The 20,790-nt window shown below is 44.4% G+C and overlaps 1 protein-coding gene and 1 long non-coding RNA gene across 6 annotated transcripts; one reads left to right on the top strand and one right to left on the bottom strand.

Annotated features, from left to right (window-relative positions):
* Positions 1-716: 716 nt before the first annotated feature.
* Positions 717-17,197, bottom strand: FBXO47 (F-box protein 47). Of its 5 annotated transcripts, none has more exons than XM_086864739.1 (12): positions 16,627-17,197; positions 15,328-15,443; positions 13,581-13,763; positions 12,971-13,141; positions 9,724-9,800; positions 7,412-7,489; positions 6,083-6,191; positions 4,539-4,715; positions 3,467-3,613; positions 2,887-3,029; positions 2,423-2,582; positions 717-1,618 (listed from the first exon to the last, which is right to left on the bottom strand). In XM_086864739.1, the coding sequence occupies exons 3-12, from the start codon at positions 13,735-13,737 to the stop codon at positions 1,500-1,502; spliced, it is 1,338 nt and encodes a 445-aa protein (XP_086720865.1). In that variant the 5' UTR covers positions 13,738-13,763; positions 15,328-15,443; positions 16,627-17,197; the 3' UTR covers positions 717-1,499. The 5 variants fall into 5 exon arrangements, with proteins under 5 accessions (XP_086720865.1, XP_086720864.1, XP_086720867.1 ...); XM_086864738.1 differs by having other exon boundaries at positions 12,971-13,063; positions 16,627-17,187; XM_086864741.1 differs by lacking the exon at positions 3,467-3,613 and having other exon boundaries at positions 16,627-17,187.
* LOC147649199 (uncharacterized) lies at positions 2,888-18,957 on the top strand. Its single transcript, XR_015279584.1, has 3 exons — positions 2,888-3,641; positions 15,584-15,681; positions 18,240-18,957. It is a non-coding gene; the product is annotated as an uncharacterized LOC147649199 (long non-coding RNA).
* The last annotated feature ends 1,833 nt before the right edge of the window (positions 18,958-20,790 follow it).

Below are 20,790 nucleotides of genomic sequence, written 5' to 3'. Positions count from 1 at the left end.
CCCGGGATCATTCCTGGGATCGTTCCTGGGATCGTTCCTGGGATCATTCCCGGGATCATTCCCTGGATCATTCCTGGGATCATTCCCGGGATCGTTCCTGGGATCATTCCCGGGATCGTTCCTGGGATCATTCCTGGGATCATTCCCGGGATCATTCCTGGGATCATTCCCCAGATCATTCCCGGGATCATTCCTGGGATCATTCCCAGGATCATTCCCAGGGTCATTCCCCGGGATGAAAGGACAGACAGGGATCTGAGCTGGAGATTCCTGGAGGACTTTTCCCGTCGCTCTTCTCACCTCGAGGGGTTTTTCTCCTCGAATTTGGGGTTCCCTGCGGACACTTCGGGTTCTCTGAGCAGAAACCGGAGCCGGGAATTTCTCTCCTTCCCTTCTCCATCCCCTTCCAACAGCCGAGGGAAAAGAGGGATGAAAGGGATGTTCCCGGAGTTTTCCAGCAGCTGGAGGGGAGGTTTCACCTCTGACTTCCCGGAGCAAAATCCTGCCTGGAACTGCGGATTCCACAAAAGCCACCAGGAATTTTAGGGCACAAACTTCAGAGCTGCAGGTGGGGGCAGCTGAGACAAATCCGTGATAAATCAGCTGTTCCCACACTTCCCGAGCTAAATTTGGGAAAGGCTGGGGCTGAGGGAAGCCTGGGAGGGTGGGAAAGGGAATATTCAGGTGGGGAAAGTGGCTCTGCAGGAGCCTGGATGTTGCAAACAGCACAGAGAGATTTTTATTGCCATCACAGGGCTTTGTCTGGAAGGTAACAGAGCAGAAAATCAAACCCTTCTCTGAGCAGCAAATATTTATCCATTTAATGAACCAGAGTTCTAATTTAATGTGTTTAATGGGTGTCTTCAACTCTGCTAAATCCTAAAACACTTCAACAGTCGCTACCTGGGGCAGGGGGAGAGATTTGAAGTTTCTTCTGCTTTAGGAAAACCTGGAGATTGAGAGGAAAAAAATGCCTTGCTTGATCAAAGCCCTGGAATTGCTTTCAGAAATCACTTTTCCCTCGAGCTGAATGTACAAACCATTTCTGTCACAGGGCCTGAGTCAGAGAATTTGGCAAGCTGGAAAAATGCAGCTCCTCAAATCCCCGTCCCTCCCTTTCTCCTCAGGTTCCCAAGAGAAAATCAGTGTAAGAGCTCCGAATGTTTTGGGTTCTGGGCTGAGATAACACGAGTTTCAGTCGGTGTCTGCACATCAGCTGTGGAAACCATGTCGTTTTTATTGTGTGTGCAAACATGCACAGTGGGAACCGAGTGCAGCTTGTGTTCCCAACGGAGAGGCCTCTTCCCTGGAGGAGCAGAGCACAGGGAATGGAATTCCAAGCCCTCCATGAGCTCACTCCGCTGGCCTGACACGGCTGGGCCCGGCCTCTGCCACTCCAGCTCTTACTGGGAATTGCAGAAATAATCAGGGACTTGTTTGGGAATGTTCAAAGGGAAAGAAAGGAAATCCAGCAGGAAGGGAGGAGGGCTCCGTGGGGTTCAGGTGGTGCTGCTGCTGCTGCCCATGGCCATGTAGAGGATTTCCTTGTGGAAGTTGGCCTGTGCATTCACCAGGTGGAACAGGTTCAGGAAGCTGCTGTCCTCCTCGTCCCTCTCCCCTGGCAGGGCACAGAAACCACGGGAAAGGAGCGCTGAAGGTGGAGAATTCACCCAGGCAGGCTCAGGGAGCTCTGCAGAGGGAGGCAGCAGCCTGTGCTTGGGGCTGGGCTTTATCCTCAGCCTCTGCCCCATGGCAGCACAGCCAGGAGGGAACAGCTCCCAGATTCCCTGCCCAGGGACACACAGGAACAATTGTGTGCCAGGACAAGGAGCTGAGCTGAGCTGAGCTGAGCTGAGCTGAGCTGAGCTCTGAGCTGAGCTGAGCTGAGCTGAGCTCTGAGCTGAGCTCTGAGCTGAGCTGGATGTTCCTCACTCCAGCAGGGCTGCAGCTGCAGCTGCTGCAGCTTTAGGCTCAGCCCAAGCTGGACTTTAGGCCCAGCTTTCTGGTGGGACAGATTTGAAGCCACTGTTGGTTCCACCATCCATTGCACCAGGAATCTCTTAGCAAGAAAAATTATTTCAAATAAATATTTCTTCCCCATTGTGACACTGGCTTGGTTATTTTTGTTTCCCAGAGAAGCTGTGGCTGCCCCTGGATCCCTGGAAGTGTCCAAGGCCAGGCTGGATGGGGTTTGGAGCCACCTGGGATGGTGGGAGGTGTCCCTGCCCGTGGCAGAAGTGGCTCTGGATGAGCTTTAAGGCCCCTTCCCACCCAAACCATTGTGAAATTCTGGAAATCTGGGATTTTATGATCTCCAACCCCTCAGGCTGTGCAGGACTGCCCTGCCTGGGGAGGGAGGGAAGGTCAGGCAGTTCTGGATGCTGTGGCTGGCTCCAGAACCGGCCCAGGGGCCCAGCCTTACCAGCCAGCACTGCCTGCATCATGTCCATGAGCATGTGAGCAAAGGTGTTCTCCAGGCACTGCAGGAAGTTGTTCCTCTCCCAGGGAGTGCTGAAAACCTTGCAGACCTTCTGCATCATCTTCACTGCCCAGTCCATGCAGTACAGGTCCTTCTCACACACCTGCAGGGCACGGGAAGGGTTAAAACCACAGCTTTTGAAGCCAGATCTCAGCCCTGGCTCTGGGCTCTGGATCAGCTGTGACAAGGCCAGGAACATCAGGGGCTGTGACAAGGACACAGAGCTCGTTCTTGCTGGCACAAAGGGAATTCTGAACCTTTTGCTGGTGGTGCTTTTCCTCAGGGATTTGCTGGAGCAGAGAGGTGGGAGAGCAGCCAGCTCCTGGCTGGCTTGATTCCCAGAGTGTGGGAGCAGGGGAGGGGAAACTCCTCCAGGCTGAGGCAGCAAATGTGGGAGTTGTACTCACCAGAGCCATGAAGACCATGAGCCTGGCCAGCTCCACAGCTCTGCCATTGACAGCTTTGCTGGCCATGAAGGTGAAGCAGATGCTGTTCCCACTCAGGAGGAGGAGCCGGGCGTTGTTCTCCATCAGCCACTCCTGGGGAAGGACTTTGGAAGGAGGCAGAGAGGGTTTCAGTCACCTCTGGGCAAAAAGGGGAGCAGTGAAATTGCACAAATAATCCCTGCCAGTGACAATCAGAGCTCTCCACATCATCTCCGTGACACAACCTCGGCCAAAACTCTCAGTGTAGCTGGTAAAATTCCTCAGGAGAATTTTGCCCCAGCAAACAATGTTTGGACAATGTTTCCTGAATAATTCGTGGCAAGATTTGAATTTTTTAAAAATCTGCATGGATTCTTAAAGGATTTCTCCATGGGGAAAGACAGCCTGGATGTGTAAGGGACACTGGGTTTCTCTCATCCCAGTGTGGTGAACTTTTCCAGTTAAGCCACAACTACTGAGAGGAATTTTGCAGCACTCAGCTGGGTTTGGAGGACGTGAGGATCCACAATCCCGGGGATTAATGATAAAGGCAAAAACACACCTGACAGCTCATCCACAAGACTGATAACATCATCTGCTGTCCATTCTCTAGCTTCTGTACCATACAGCAGCTTAATTGCATCAGCTAAACCCTTCAGACTGGTCTCATCTGTTGGTCCTTCTATCATTTTCTGCCAGACCACGTGTCCTGAGTGATATATCAATCACAACTGCTAGTAAGTGACATTCTTTAAACAAGGAACTTGCTAAACTGAGCCTCACAGCAGGGGCAGAGCAGAGGAGTTCAGGTGACACCACTGAGGCTTTGTGGTTATTTTCCATCTGTCATTTTAGAAGGGACAGTGACTTAAACTTAAAGAAACCCAGGTTTAATAATTAGGTGAGAAAAGGTGTTTTCCTTCAGGGAAATGGATGCTTCTTTGAGATGGATTTGAGTTAAGTCTACCCCAAGAAGGGGAGAATAGAGGAACAGAGCTGAACTGAGTTGTTCATTGAATTGTAACTTATATTTGTATGTGTGTGTGTGTGTATAATTTATATATTTAATGCAGTGATGTCTGGTTGAGCAGAACAGTTTTCTCCCAGGCAATGCAATGGCTCCAGTGGCTTCAGGTGGACAGAGGGCAGGTTTAGACTGGGCCTTAGGAAGGAATCCCTTCCCTTCCCTTCCCTTCCCTTCCCTTCCCTTCCCTTCCCTTCCCTTCCCTTCCCTTCCCTTCCCTTCCCTTCCCTTCCCTTCCCTTCCCTTCCCTTCCCTTCCCTTCCCTTCCCTTCCCTTCCCTTCCCTTCCCTTCCCTTCCCTTCCCTTCCCTTCCCTTCCCTTCCCTTCCCTTCCCTTCCCTTCCCTTCCCTTCCCTTCCCTCCCCTCCCCTCCCCTCCCCTCCCCTCCCCTCCCCTCCCCTCCCCTCCCCTCCCCGGGAGGATGCTGAGGGGCTGGGATGGATTTCCCGGTGGGTCCCCCCGGATCCCTGGAAGTGTTCCCATCCAGTCTGGAGCAGCCCGGCACATCTGGAGATATCCCTGCCACACCCTCCCAACCCACCCCATAACTCCGCGACCCCAAATCACATTTTTGGGGGGGATCTCCTCCCCCGGGGCCCCCCTTTTCTCACCGTCACGGGAGGACACGGGCCCGAAGATGATGTAGAGCAGGCGGGCCTGGTTGACCATGGGCCAGGGTTTGAGGATGCGGGTGAGCCAGAAGGCGCAGTCGCTGCGGTGGCTCCCGGGTGACAGCAGCACCCCCCGGCAGTACAGGCGGATCCGCAGCTCCAGCCTCCGGGCGCTGCCTGGGGAAAACGGGCTGGGCTCAGCCTGCCTCCCTCCAAAGGGAAGGGAAAGGGCATTTTCCTGATGTTTTTCATTCAGGTTTTCGCCTCCTGCTCGCTGAATTTTGGATGCTTTGCCCCGTTTTGGGTGGGGGATGTGTGGGTGCAGCCGCTGGGAGCCTGCAGGGCTCTCAGCTCGGGGGGTTTGGGTGCCTGGGGTTTTCCAGGAGGTGAAAGGAGTGGACAGCTCCACAGAAATTCCCTGTGCTGGGAAATGGGAGGATTTCTTGAGAGGCGTTTGTCCCACCCGTGTTTGGGTTCAGAAATGTTAAACCTCACTTTTTACTGTTTCATTTTATTCCTGACTGGGTCCATCTCCCACTGACTTCACTGGTGTGGAGCAGGGACGATTCAAATCCGCTTCACTGAGGAAGAGATCCGAGTGATGATAACGGACAAGGGAATGGTTTAAAATCTCTGAAGGCCTCTCAAGACAAACCAGAGACAAAAATCACCCCTGTCCGCTCCTGGGGAGCCATGTCTATGGGGGTGAAGGCCCAGAACTCGCTGTAGGATGCTCCCAGCAGGGTCAGGAGCCGAGCCGAGCCTCAGTCCCACCCACATCCCGCTGGCAGCAGCCTGGAGCTGCTCCTGCCCTCTGGAATTCCGGGGTTTGGGGCTCTCTGGAGCTGCTCCTGCCCTCTGGAATTCCGGGGTTTGGGGGTTTGGGGCTCTCTGGAGCTGCTCCTGCCCTCTGGAATTCCGGGGTTTGGGGCTGTCTGGAGCTGCTCCTGCCCTCTGGAATTCCGGGGTTTGGGGTTTTGGGGCTGTCTGGAGCTGCTCCTGCCCTCTGGAATTCCGGGGTTTGGGGGTTTGGGGCTGTCTGGAGCTGCTCCTGCCCTCTGGAATTCCGGGGTTTGGGGGTTTGGGGCTCTCTGGAGCTGCTCCTGCCCTCTGGAATTCCGGGGTTTGGGGGTTTGGGGCTGTCTGGAGCTGTTCCTGCCCTCTGGAATTCCGGGGTTGGGGGCTCTCTGGAGCTGCTCCTGCCCTCTGGAATTCCGGGGTTTGGGGGTTTGGGGCTCTCTGGAGCTGCTCCTGCCCTCTGGAATTCCGGGGTTGGGGGCTCTCTGGAGCTGCTCCTGCCCTCTGGAATTCCGGGGTTTGGGGGTTTGGGGCTGTCTGGAGCTGTTCCTGCCCTCTGGAATTCCGGGGTTTGGGGGTTTGGGGCTCTCTGGAGCTGTTCCTGCCCTCTGGAATTCCGGGGTTTGGAGGTTTGGGGCTCTCTGGAGCTGTTCCTGCCCTCTGGAATTCCGGGGTTTGGGGCTCTCTGGAGCTGCTCCTGCCCTCTGGAATCTCGGGATTTGGGGTTTTGGGGCTGTCTGGGTTACCTGGTTTGCTGCTGACAACCGTCTGCACCTTCCGGGCTAAATTGCTGAGCTCCCAGAGGAAATTGAACACCCGGTGGCACTCGAGCTCATCCCAGCCTGCGGTCAGGATCTGGAGGGGAGGGAAAATGAGGAGATGGAGCAGGAATTCTGTTCCCAAGGGAAGGGAAAATGAGATTGAGCAGGAATTCTGTTCCCAAGGGAAGGGAAAATGATATTGAGCAGGAATTCTGTTCCCAAGGAAAAGGAAAATGAGATTGAGCAGGAATTCTGTTCCCAAGGGAAGGGAAAATGAGGAGATTGAGTAGAAATTCCATTCCCAAGGGGAGAGAAAATGAGATTGAGCAGGAATTCTGTTCCCAACGAGAGGGAAAATGAGGAGATTGAGCAGAAATCCCATTCCCAAGGAAAGGGAAAATTAAATTGAGCAGGAATTCCTTTCCCAAGAAAAGGAAAATGAGGAGATTGAGCAGAAATCCCATTCCCAAGGAAAGGGAAAATTAAATTGAGCAGGAATTCCTTTCCCAAGAAAAGGAAAATGAGGAGATTGAGCAGGAATCCCATTCCCAAGCCAGCACTGACAGCAGATAAACACAATCTACCCTGCAGTCTCCATGGAGAGGAGGAAGGCTCATACCTGAGTGGAGGGCAGGGAAGCCTTCACCTGCCTCAGGTGGTGCTTAAGGCCTTGATACCGAAATTGGCCAGAAAAGAAACTTTCTAACGTGATTTGAATAATTAGGAAGCAGGAATTCATCAGCCTGATGCCTCCCAAAAGCTTCTGAGAGTGTCCCAAAATCTGATTTGTGACTGCTCTGTGTAAGGTATTTGCTATAAAATGTCCCAGCAGCAATAATCACCTGCTTTTCTAAGACAGGATTTTAATTTTTATATTTGTTTTACGTTAATTTTAAGCAGAAACTGCTCTGGGCTCTGATGTGTGGAACAATTTCCCTGGAAACTAAAGCATCTCTGCTCTTGAGGTGTGAATTTGGAGCTGTGTGATACAATGTTCCCTTTCTCCCCTGTTTTCTTAGGGAGAAGACTTTACCTTTATATTTAGGTAATAAATTGCTAATCAAAACCCAGACTGGTTGGGAGTGAAATGCAGGCCAAGGAATTCTCAGCAGCCAAATCAGCAACTTTTCATCACCAGAAAGAAAACTCTGAGAACCGTGTGAATAAACACCACCCAAAAAAACCCCAAAAACCCAAAAAAACCAGTTTATATTTTTAAAAAGTCTCTCAAAAGACAGATGAATTTAAGGAAAAACACCTTAATTATCTTTTTTTATTGGTGCTACTTGCCTTGTGTCCGTGGGGATACTGTACCTGTAAGAACACCCCATAGCACTGCAAGCCCAGGCAGTGCAGAGGGCTGGCACAACCATTCAGCTTGAAACAGGAAACCTGCGAGTGTAAATTAAAAATAATAATTAATTAAGTGATATTTAATTGCTGTGATTGGGAATTCTCCGTGCTCCTGGAGGCAGAGGAGTTCAGGAGGATTGCCTCTCCTCTGTGGGGGTTATGGGGATGTTGTGGAAGTGAGATCTTATATGTAATATAATATGTAATATCTATAATATAATATATATTATATTATAGATATAATATAAAATAATATATTATAGATATAATATAATATAATATAATATAATATAATATAATATAATATAATATAATATAATATAATATAATATAATATAATATAATATAATATAATATAATATAGATATAATATAATATAATATAATATAATATAATATATATTATATTATAGATATAATATAAAATAATATATTATAGATATAATATAAAATAATATATTATAGATATAATATAATATAATATAATATAATATAATATAATATAATATAATATAATATAATATAATATAATATAATATAATATAATATAATATAATATAGATATAATATAATATAATATAATATAATATAATATAATATAATATATATTATATTATAGATATAATATAAAATAATATATTATAGATATAATATAATATAATATAATATAATATAATATAATATAATATAATATAATATAATATAATATAATATAATATAATATAGATATAATATAATATAATATAATATAATATAATATAATATAATATAATATAATATAATATATAAATTCTATACATTTTATTATATTTTAATAAATTATGTATATGATTTTATATTATATATTATATCATATATATTATATAAATAATATATTCTATATAAATAATAATATCTATTAAATATATGTATAAATATCTACACTAGATATAATAATATGTATTATAATATATTATATTTATATACATTATATATTAATATATAATAGAATAGACTAGATTTTATACATATTTTTATATATAATATATTACATACAATAGATATTTAAATATATATTTATTATAGATAATCATCTAGAATATTTTTATATTTACATTACATATATACAATTCTATAAATATATTCTATATATGTTATATAGATACATAGAGATAGAGATAAAGAGATATATAGATAGAGAGATAGAGATAGAGATAGAGATATAGACACATAGATGCAGATATAGATATAGAGATACAGAGAGATATAGATATATAGAGTTAGACATATAGATATGTAGATATATAGATATAGATATAGATATAGATATATAGATATAGATATAGATATAGATATAGAGATATAGAGATATAGAGATATAGAGATATAGAGATATAGAGATAGATAGATAGATATAGATAGATATAGATATAGAGATATAGATATATAGATATAGAAATATAGCTATATATTATACAGACATAGATATAGATATAGATATAGAGATATGTAGACATATAGATATGTAGATATACAGATATAGGTAGATATAGATATATAGATATAGATAGATATATAGAGAGATATAGATAGATAGATAGATAGATAGATAGATAGATAGATAGATAGATATAGATAGAGATAGATATATAGATATAGACACATAGATGCAGATATAGATATATAGATATATAGGTATATAGGTATATAGGTATATAGATATATAGAGATATATAGATATAGATATAGATATATAGATTATACAGACATAGATATAGATATAGATATAGCTATATAGATATAGATTATACAGACATAGATATAGATATATAGATACAGATATTGATATAGATAGATATATAGACATAGATATATAGATATGTAGGTATATAGGTATATAGATATATAGATATAGATTATACAGACATAGATGATATGGATATAGATATAGATAATACAGAAATAGATATAGATATAGATATAGATATATAGATATAGATATAGATATAGATATAGATAATACAGAAATAGATAATACAGAAATAGATATAGATATAGATAGATATAGATATAGATACAGATATAGATATAGATATAGATATAGATATAGATAATACAGAAATAGATATAGATATAGATATAGATACAGATGATATAGATATAGATATAGATATTGATATTGATATAGATATAGATATAGATATAGATATAGATATAGATATAGATATAGATATAGATATAGATATATTCCACACCTATAGAAAAGACAACGATCCATGCTGGCCCCCCACTTACCCCTGCGAGCACCTTGTGCACGTACTTGAGCCTGTCCCTGGTGGGCAGCAGCAGGGTGCACCTCTTGAGCAGCAGCCCTGGGGCAGAGGGGTTCAACACTCAGGGGATTCAAAATCAACAGATCTGACCCAAAAACGCCACCACTGAGAAAAACCTGCTGCTTTTTGCTGATTTCTGGTTGGAGTAGGGGTTGGAGCAGGGCTGGCTTTTCCCAAGGGGATATTTTCAGGGAGTTTCCAGCTCCCTGAGCCCGCTGTAAGTTGTTTATGGTGTTGTTTAAAGCGCCTGTTACTCACAGTTGGAGCTGTATTAAAATTCCTGCCTTGGTTTGGGAATTACAGCTGTTCAAAATATGGGACAGAAATGTTAACTTGTTGTACCTCTGTGCTGCTTTTCCCCTTACATCACCCCCCAGTTTATTTTCAGGATAGACACATGCTCTGAAAAGCAAATATTCTGAATTTCCTTAATGTAAAACATAGCAGAGAGGGAAATTTATTTCCATGTTTGGGATGTCAGAGTCTGGAGCTCATTATCCTGAGGAACAGCTGGTTGTTGAGCAGAATTTCTTCTACTCTCCTGACAGAAACTGGGTTAACAGCTTGCACTCAAAGCCTTTCACCAGAATAAAATATATATATATACTGCTTGTTAATTAATCAAGGAATCCACTGAAAAGCTTGGAGTTTCCCAGGGGAAATAAATAAATTTAAAAAAAAAAAATTAAAAATGCTAAAAACACTTTTTTTTTTTTTTCCCAAGGTCAGAAAGTACTTTGTGGATTTTCTGTGGTTGTGAAGTGACTCTTTCCCTGCTCCGAGCATTTCAGCATTCCTGCAGCCAGCCATGATTTATTCATCAGCCTCAGATCTGCTCCAGAGCTCAGCCAAGCCCATTTTTTATTGACTAGATCAGAGCTCTGGGGAGCTCTCCCCGAGGAGCAGCTGTTGGGACAGCTCAACTCCAGGATGGAGCCGTGGGCCAGGGGAAAATGTGTGGGAGTTCAAAAGGGGTCGAGCAAAAGGTGTTTTGTTAAGTGCAGTTTATTCCTGTTGCAATGTAAATATTGATTTTTGCAGCCAGCCCTACCTCGGGTTCCCCTGAGCCTCCCACTGTGACACAGCTGAAGATTTTATATATATATATATTTTAAAAAATAGATATATTTTGTGTTTTACTCCTCTTTAGCTCCTGCAGGGTTGGCTCACACCTACATTTAAATAACGTTTTGGGTGAGATTACTGAAAAGCTCAAACCAATGCTGATTTCTTTTAAAGAATTACAAGGTTTCAGGTTTTGTTTTAAAGAGGAAACACTCAGATCGATTTTAAAAGGTGTTTTAAGATGCCACAAAAGAATGGTTTGCCTACAATAGGTTTTTGTTCTAAATTATTCGAGCAGCTTTCCTTTACCTTGAGTGATTCAATGTCTTTATTGTCTTTATTTAATGTGTTTAATATCTTTACTTAACATCTTTAGTGTCTTTATTTAATGTCTTTAATGCCTTTATTTAATGTCTGTAATGTCTTTATTTAATGTGTTTAATGTCTTTATTTAATGTCTGTAATGTCTTTAATGTGTTTAATATCTTTATTTAATGTCTTTAGTGTCTTTATTTAATGTCTTTAGTGCCTTTATTTAATGTATTCTAACGCCTTTATTTAATATATTTTAACACCTTTATTTAATGTCTTTAGTGTCTTTATTTAATGGATTTTAACACCTTTATTTAATGTCTTTAGTGCCTTTATTTAATGTATTTTAACTCCTTTATTTCATGTATTTTAATGCCTTTATTTAATGTTTTTAATGTTTTTTTAAAATGTATTTAAAGCCTTTATTTAATGTTTCCAATGCCTTTATTTAACATCTTCAATGCCTTTACTCAGTGTCTGCATTTCAACCCATATTCACAATTCTCCAGCTAACCCTGGCAGTGGTTTCTCTGTCAAATCCCCATTTTTCCATCGGTGGGGGAACACTAAATGACATTTCCATTTCATTTCCACCTGGGACAGAACGACGTGGAGCCCATCAGAACCCAGGTGCTTGGTACTGGAGTTAGGCCTGGCTTAACTTAGGCTGAGTTTCCCAGCCTGAGGAATGTGCTCTGCTCCAAAGGGCTGAGAATTCCTTCTGCTTCTCCTCCTACTGGGGAATTTGGGATCATCTCCTCCTAACAGGGAATTTGGAATCACCTCCTACTGGGGAATTTGGGATCATCTCCTCCTAAAAGGGAATTTGGGATCATCTCCTCCTAAAAGGGAATTTGGGATCATCTCCTCCTAACAGGGAATTTGGGATCATCTCCTCTTGCCAGGGAATTTGGAATCACCTCCTCCTAACAGGGAATTTGGAATCACCTCCTACTGGGGAATTTGGGATCATCTCCTCCTAAAAGGGAATTTGGGATCATCTCCTCCTAAAAGGGAATTTGGGATCATCTCCTCCTAAAAGGGAATTTGGGATCATCTCCTCCTAAAAGGGAATTTGGGATCATCTTCTCCTGACAGGGAATTTGGAATCACCTCCTACTGGGGAATTTGGGATCATCTCATCCTGACAGGGAATTTGGGATCATCTTCTCCTGACAGGGAATTTGGGATCATCTCCTCCTGACAGGGAATTTGGAATCACATCCTGACAGGGAATTTGGGATCATCTTCTCCTGACAGGGAATTTGGGATCATCTCCTCCTGACAGGGAATTTGGAATCACCTCCTGCCAGGGAATTTGGGATCATCTCCTCTTGCCAGGGAATTTGGGATCATCTCCTACTGGGGAATTTGGGATCATTTCATCCTGACAGGGAATTTGGGATCATTTCATCCTGACAGGGAATTTGGGGTCATCTCCTCTTGCCAGGGAATTTGGGATCATCTCCTCCTGACAGGGAATTTGGGATCATCTCCTCCTGACAGGGAATTTGGGATCATCTCCTCTTGCCAGGGAATTTGGGATCATCTCCTCCTACCAGAGAATTTGGAGTCACCTCCTCCTGCCAGGGAATTTGGGATCACCTCCTCCTTCGAGCTCATCCTCCCGCTGTTCCCTGGGAATTTGGACTCCTGGAGGAGGCAGGACACACTGTTTTTTGGGTTTTTTTCCCCCATAACTCAGAAATTTTGGAAGGACTCCAGGCAATTCCTCTGTGCTGGAAGAAGCCCTTTGTCTCCTGTTTTTTTTGGTCACATCCCCTGTTAAGGCACATCCCAGGAGGGAGATCTGGAGTGAGTTTTGCTCTCACCTAGAGCTTTGTAGTGCTCCAGGATGGAGGCTCCTTCTCTCCTGGCAGGCAGCTCGGGGCGGTGGAAGTCCTGCAGCAGCAGCCGGCGGCTCCCTGACGAGGTGGAGATGTAATTAATCAGGCGGCCGCTGATGGTTTTGGACACCATGCTCAGCATGCTGATGTCCTTCACTGCAAAAGCAAAGCCCGGGACACTCCTAAATCCCCACTGCAAGGGAAAAATGGCAATGACTTCTTCTGCCTTCAGAAACGAGGCCAAGAAAGAAGATTTATAAATAAAACAGGAATTAATTGCTGTCGGTCTGCTTTGCCAGAGAGCTGGAGTAATTAGAAGCTGACAGATCTAAGGAATAATTTTCACATTTGATAGGCAAAAAAACGGCTTCAAGTAGATTGTGGTTATCACTAAAATATGTGAATTGTGAATATGTGAAAATATAAAATTGGGCGGTTGTTTTTTCTGTGATTAAAAAGCTGAAAATTCAGAGTTCAAGTCACACAAAATTACTTTAAGTACTTAAAATCGACGACATTTTAAACAATAACTGAAAAAGGGGTGGGGGAAATCGGCGGTAATATTTAGATATCGATGTTTCTGATGTTTTCTCACCTGAGAGATAATTCAGCACCATTTGGAAGATCTCTAAGGGAAGGGTTTGGAAATCCCCCAGCGCTGACAGAGCCTGGGAATCCCTGCCCGAGGTGAGGCCGGAGCGGCGGCTGCTCCTCCTCTGCTTCTGCCTGGGGACTGAGGTGCAGCTGCTCATTGTTTTGGTGTTCCCATAAATTACACCTGCAGAAAAGAAAAAAAATAAATAACAACAAAAACCAGATTGAATTCTGATTTTCTGAGGAGGAAGAAGCTCCCAGAATGATGCTGAGAGGAAATGACTCCCTTGGAGAAACACAAAGTGAAAATCTCATCTGTGTGTGTGTGGGATAAACTGCTGGGGTTCAGCGCGGTGGAAGCAATTCTCTAAATAACTTTTAGTGCATAAAGAATAAAACGTGTTCTAGCTAAGAATTTAGAGTGTTGAAAAGTATAAATAATGTCTGGGGGGATGGAGGGTTCAGCTGATTTTGGGGGGAGGAAGAGACAAAAGCACTGAGAGCACAGAAAGTGAGGAAAACATTTCTGGAAGGGAATTCTTGGGGAATTACATAATGTACAAGCTACAGTAATTAACAACATCGCTGGAATTTGTCACGCTAATTATTCTACAGAACACCAAACTTCCAGGGCTGTTATTGAAAGGATCATCACCATTCCTTTAGAGCGATAATTACTGATTCTGAAGGACCAAAATGAAGATTAAAAGCACCAAAGCGATGCTTCAAACCTCCTTTTCATGAGTTGGTGCGAGGCTTAATTTAATATAATGTGATATAAAAATAAATGATACGGCATTGCCCCGCCAAAATGTCAGTGCCTCAGGCTTTTCCAAAATCACTGGAGACTGAAAACGAGCTGTGAAAGAATCAATAAATGGGATTATTTGATTCACCTTCTGGGGTTTGGGTGTCTAGAACAGCCACACGTCACAATGTCAGGCAACACCGGGAGCTGTGTTTTAAATTTCTGTTCTAAGTGAGATTTTTCACACTCATCCCTGATTGCAGCAGCTGAGGCTCCGGGGGGATTGCCAAGTGCTGCGGGATCATTCCAGGCTGGAACATCCTTGGAGCAGCTCCAAGCTGCAGTTGGGGGAAATTCTCCCGGATAACAGAGCCCATTGTTCCCGGGATTAAAAATTTACAAAATTACAGACAACGAGCTCCAAACATCCTCCCTGTTGGTCACCAAATCGCTCCAGCCAGCCTCTCCAATATTCCACGGAAAGGAAATTTCCCACTCCACAATGGGGGCTCTGTTTGTGCTGAGAAATCGAGGGAATTTTGGGAGAGAGACTGGGAATTGTACATTTCAGGAATTTTTTTTATGTCGCTGGGAGCTTTTTTAATTTAGCTGTGGGATATTTCTGGCTTGCTAAAGCAGCTGAAAACTTTCAAAGGGCTTGGGGGGAAATGTGAGTGCTGCTAAAATTAGTGGGTTTTAGGATTTTAGGAGGGGAAATTGACAAAACACCTTTAAGAAAAATCAGCTATAGATAAAAATTATATTAAAAATGCTTATCTTCTAAAAGCAAGGGATTTTTACACCCAGAATTGAGGATTCCACATAAAAAATCAGCCCTGTTTAGGACCAGGCACCTCTAAACTTGGCTAAATCTGGTGCATATTTCTGATCGAAGCTTTAGAAATAAAGTTGCAATCCTATGCTACTTTCTTTTCTTCCCACTCTCTGTCTGGAGCTGCGGGGATTTGTGGGATCTTTCAGTGGTTTTTAAAAATCTTACCTTGGCTCTCCAGCTGTGGAAGGAAAAATACTTTGCCACCAGCGAGGTTTTTGGGAAGGATTTGTCTAATATTTGTCTGTTTCTGTCCAATCTGGTCGAAGTTAAATCGATTATCGCTGTTTTAATGCGGAGCAGAGTTAGATAAAATTAATGTAAATAAAAATGAGTGCAAACAGTCAGTTTTAAACCCTTTCCTGAAAGCTCCCATTTGCTTCCTCTTTGACTTAACGTGATTTTTGGTTTTTTTATTTCTTAGGGACTTAAGCCAGAGCGGGGCAATGGGCTGTGCATCTCCATCTGCTGCTGGGACACCAATGTTTGGAAAACTGCTTAATCCACACTGGAAATTGAAAGGTAAATGTTAAATATTTAACAAGCTAAACTCATAATATTAGCTAAGAAGGGTCATCTTATTTGTCTCTATAAACTAATTTGTTTACAAGGCAGAAAGCATCAACTTCCACCCATGTTGCCCTTAAGCAGTCGCTAAACTCCTGCTAATGGATGCATTTTAGTCCTGATATTTCTCGGAGCCCTGTGTTAGCATTTGGCAAACATTTATTGCAAAAAGGGTGTTTACTCTAGAGATTGGTTTGGGATGTTTCCCTTTCCCTTCCTCATCACCATAAACCTAGTGGCTTTGAATATTAACTCGATGGGGCTTTTCTTTGGTTTTTTTTCCCCTATTTTCTCTTTTGTGGTATAAAAATCAAATAAAATAGAATAAAATGAAATAATAATTTTCAAGTACAAGCCAAAGTGGGGGATGACAAACCTTAGAGTATCGAATGCACCCATGGAGTTGTTACCCCTAACCTACACTGAAAATTTTTGTTTAAAAAAAGTGTTTTTATTTATGATAAAGACTCTGTGGAAGATTGATGGTGCAAATCGGTCCGCAAACCACCTAAATTGGGGAATAATGTGAATATAAAGCAGAGCTGAGGGTTCTGGGCCCTGTTGTTGATGGCGGCCCGGTTGCGGTGTGAGGGGCCTGGCTCCCAACAGAAGGGGAAAACACTAAAAATGGCCTATTTTTCCCTCACTCCAGGCTGCATTTGCTCCTCAGGCTTCAATATTTGATGAAAATTGTTCTTTTTGGCCTTTTACTTGTGGTTTTGGGTCAGATTTGGACGGGCTGTGACCTTTAGGCCAAAGGATGGGCCAGGCTGTGTCCCCCACCATGGTCCCTCTCCCCCAAGCTACTAAAACTCGTGGCTAAAGGGCTGAAATGGGGGACCTACACCCTAAAACCTACATAAAATTATTAGAGGATGTCTCACAGTTGTTGGTACTCACATGAAACAATTTATCAGCCGTTTTTTTACCTCAGGGAAACCCCCTCTCCACACCCCCAGCCTGGCGCCCACAGGGAGCTCTGAGGGAGCAGCAGGGGATGGGAGTGTGGGGTCACCAAACCCCGTGTCCCTGAGGGGGAAAGAAACCCCAAATCGCCATTTAAAAATTATTATTATTTAAATTCAACTCTTTAAAACTTCATTTCAGTCAAAGTGTGCTAGCTATTTGGGTTAAAAGGGGTTCTGATCGTAGGAGCAGAGGCGGGTGTGTACAGGCAGCACAGCTGTGTTTGGGAGCAGAAATGTTGGCAAATATTAAAACCCAACACAGTTAAGTTTCGATTTGGTGGCTGCCGATCACAGACGACAACAGCGTGTCCCTTCAGCGGTATTTCCTCAGTGTTATTGGCAACTCCGCCCCTGTTTTAGGTGAATTTATGCCGGTTTTGGGTAATAACGATTTTTCCCGCCTTTTCCGCCCTCGGCCCCTTTCGGCGCGCGGGGGAGGGGGGCGGGGCGCGCGCGGCGCGCGTGCGCGGCTTTCCACGCCCATCTCATGAATATTTAAATTTGACCACGCCCCTCGCCATAACGGAAGCGCGCGCCGCCTGTGGCCACGCCCCCCTCGTTTGGTGAATGAGCCTCATGAATAATGAATGAATTTTGGCGGGAGAGTCCGGCGGGGTGAGGGGACATCGGGGGATCCCAGGGGTGACCTGGTGTCCTCAGAGCGCCTGGGGTGGGGCAGGTGCGGGGCCGTCCTGGGGTGGGGAGGCTCAGGTGTGTGGGGTGCCACAGGTGTGGGGTACAGCAGGGATGGGGTGTCTCAGGTGTGGGGGTGTCTCAGGGTTTTGGGGTATCTCAGGTGTGGGGGTGTCTCAGGTGTGGGGGTGTCTCAAGTGTGGGCTATCCCAGGTATGTGGGTGTTCCAGGTGTGAGGGTATCTCAGGGTATCACTGGTGTGTGGGTGTCTCAGGTATGTGGGGGTGTCTCAGGTATGGGAGTGTCTCAGGTGTGTGGGTGTCTCAGGTGTGGGGGTGTCTCAGGTGTGGGGGTGTCTCAGGGTTTTGGGGTCTCGCAGGTGTGGGGGTGTCTCCACTCTGCGATGGGAGCACAGGGCACCTGCAGAGCTCTGAATTTCTCTGGACCTGCCCTGGACCTCGGCCTGTGGACCTAAAACCCAACACCCTGCACAGAGGTTCTGCCTGAGCCCAGAGCACCAAAAACATCTCCAACCCTCACCTCCAGCCTTCATCTCCAATCTTCATCTCCAATCTTCATCTCCAACCTTCATCTCCAACCTTCATCTCCAACCTTCATCTCCAACCTTCATCTCCAGCCTTCATCTCCAGCCTTCATCTCCAGCCTTCATCTCCAGCCTTCATCTCCAATCTTCATCTTCAACCTTCATCTCCAATCTTCATCTCCAACCTTCATCTCAATCCCTCATCTCCAACCTTCATCTCCAATCTTCATCTCCAATCTTCATCTCCTTCCCTCATCTCCAACCCTCACCTCCAGCCTTCATCTCCAACCCTCATCTTCAACCCTCATCTCCAATCTTCATCTCCATCCCTCATCTCCACCCCTCATCTCCACCTCTCCCCTTCCCAGGGAAGCTGTGCCCATCCCTGGATCCCTCTCGGTGTCCCAGGCCAGCTTGGACGGGGTATGGAGCACGGTGGGACAGTGGCAGGTGTCCCTTCCCCCCCAGCCAGAATTCCAGGATTCTGGATCTGTCCCCACCAGACCATCCCAAGGATCCGATCCTGCAATCCCAGCTGGATTTCCCTGCGGAACAGCTGCAACCTCATGCAAACCTCGAGGAACGCCGGAGCAGCATGTTCCTGTTTGCACCAGCTTTAAAACAACTCCCAAAAATGTCTTTTTTTTTAATAAATTCCACTCTGGAAGTGGCTGGCTCGGAACAGCTGCAGAGTTTTCCTGGGAATTCTCCCAGGAATTCTCCCAGGAGCAGCTGGAGCTCCCAGAAGTTTCCTCGCTGCTCCAAAGGCAGCTCCCATACGATGGCAGCAGAGGCCTGCAGCTGCTTTGATGGAATTTTTTTGCCCAGTATTTTTATTTTTTTTTCCCCAAAGACAATTCCTTGCTTTGGTTTTATTTTAGTTTTCGGGGGTTTTTTTAATTTTTCGGTTTTTTCCCTTTTTTAATTTCATTGAAAGAACTCTCCTCTGAGAAACTGAAATAGAAACAAAGCAAAAATCACCCTGAAACAAAAGGAAATTGCATCATTAAATTACCAAGATGATGACGTCACCGTGACTGCAACATTTTTGCTGAAAAGTTAAATTAAATAAATGTACAAAAATAATGAGCCTGTTTCTTTTCTTCTTCTTCTTTCTGTTCCTGTTTCTTTTTCCTCCTGGGATCCAGGATCTGACTGAATCTCTGGAATTGCATCCATAAATCCACCTTAGAAATCCTCCATAAATCCATAAACTCCTTTGTTCCACCCCCAAAATATTAATATTAATAATAAATAATGGATAATATAATAATAAATTAAATTATATAAACAATATTCATAATAGTAATATAATATCAATATTAATATTAATATTAATAATAACAACAATAACAATAATAATAATAATCCAGGAATTCTTTGGATCAATTCCCCCTGTCCCCCTCAGCTGGTGTTTTTAGGGATTTAGGGAAGGAGCAGGGATTTGTATTCCCAATCTCCCAGCCCAGAGCGATCCCTGGGGAAGCTGAGCAGGGCTTGACCCCAAAATCCCATTTTATTTTTTGTGGGGCCGTGCAGCGACAGCAGGAGGGATAAAAAAATTAAGGGGGAAAAAGATAAATTTAACAGGAAATAGGAAATAAAGAGGGACTGAATCCTTGGATGAAGGGAAGGATTGAGGCCTGGTTGATCCCACCCTCCCCGGCCTCCTGTTGGGCCCTGGGCCTGCAGGAAACCCTGGCAGGATCTTCCCTAAAAATCAAATTTTCCAGCTCCCTGTGGGATCAGAACTCTCTGTGTGGGAGCAGAATTGGATTTAATGTCAGGATTTGTCATTTCCTCGCCTCTCCCACCTCGTTTTGGGCTGAGATGAATTAACCCCGCTCTGCCCTGCCAGCAGGCCTCGCTTCCAGGGATTTCAAAATTCCTTAATTCTTTAAAATCTCCGGAGTTTGGGAAGGAGGTGTTTGCCTCACCCAGCCCAGGGATCTCTCTCCAAGGTGGTTTGGAAGATTCCAGAGGCAGAATTCCACCTCTGAATAATTTCACAAAGCCCTGGGATGGAGGGAGTGGATTTATCCCAAATTCCTGCAGCTGGAAAACTGAAGGAGATAAGGAATTCTCACCTCAGGGTTTTCTTTTTCTTCTGGAACTCCCTTCCTGAGCTGGAGGAGTGAAAAATTGGGAATTTTTCCCAAAAAAGAGAGGCAGGATAAGGGTGAGGTGAGGGCAGAGGTGTTTGTGTCTCTTTATCCTTCACCCCAAGCTCTCCAAATTCCAGGATTTGGGATGTGATTTGTGTCTGCATTTTCCTGCCTGCTGCTTCTTCCTTCTAAATATTCCTGCTGTTTTCCCCGCCTCCAGCTCTTCTCCACCTTCCAGCTCTGCTCACAGACAGAGAGCAGCTCCCAAAAAACTGAGAATTCCTGAGAATTCCAGCTCTGCTCAGAGATGAGTCCCCAAAAACCAGAGAATTCCTGAGAATTTCTGAGAATTCCTGAGAATTCCAGCTCTGCACACAGACAGAGAGCAGCTCCCAAAAACCAGAGAATTCCTGAGAATCCCTGAGAATTCCTGAAAATTCCTCAGAATTCCAGCTTTGCACACACAGAGAGCAGCTCCCAAAACCCAGAGAATTCCTGAGAATTCCTGAGAATTCCTGAGCATTCCAGCTCTGCACACAGAGAGCAGCCCCAAAATCCTGAGAATTCCTGAGAATTCCAGCTCTGCAGAGACCAGCCCCAAAAAACAGAGAATCCCTGAGAATCCCTGAGAATTCCAGCTCTGCACACAGACAGAGAGCAGCTCCCAAAACATCCACGTGTTCCCGAGGATCCGTGAGCATCCCAATCCCAGCTCCTCCTGCCAGAATTGCTGCTTTTCCTCTCTCCTGCTTTTTAAGATGCAGCATCCAGCCCCGGACAGATGGGAAGCTGTCAGCACCAGGCGGGATAATCA

Source organism: Cyanistes caeruleus, chromosome 27, assembly GCF_971803275.1.
Source record: "Cyanistes caeruleus chromosome 27, bCyaCae1.hap1.1, whole genome shotgun sequence".
Lineage (NCBI taxonomy): Eukaryota > Metazoa > Chordata > Aves > Passeriformes > Paridae > Cyanistes > Cyanistes caeruleus.
This window is presented reverse-complemented; position numbering and strand designations above follow the sequence as displayed.

Coding starts and splice junctions, on each gene's coding strand:
- FBXO47 (XM_086864739.1), bottom strand. CDS start 13,737: ATGAGCAGCTGCACCTCAGTCCCCAGGCAGAAGCAGAGGAGGAGCAGC. Junction 9,801..12,970: donor GGAGCACTACAAAGCTCTAG/GTGAGAGCAAAA, acceptor CCTCTGCCCCAG/GGCTGCTGCTCAAGAGGTGC. Junction 1,619..2,422: donor GATGCAGGCAGTGCTGGCTG/GTAAGGCTGGGC, acceptor GTGCCCTGCCAG/GGGAGAGGGACGAGGAGGAC.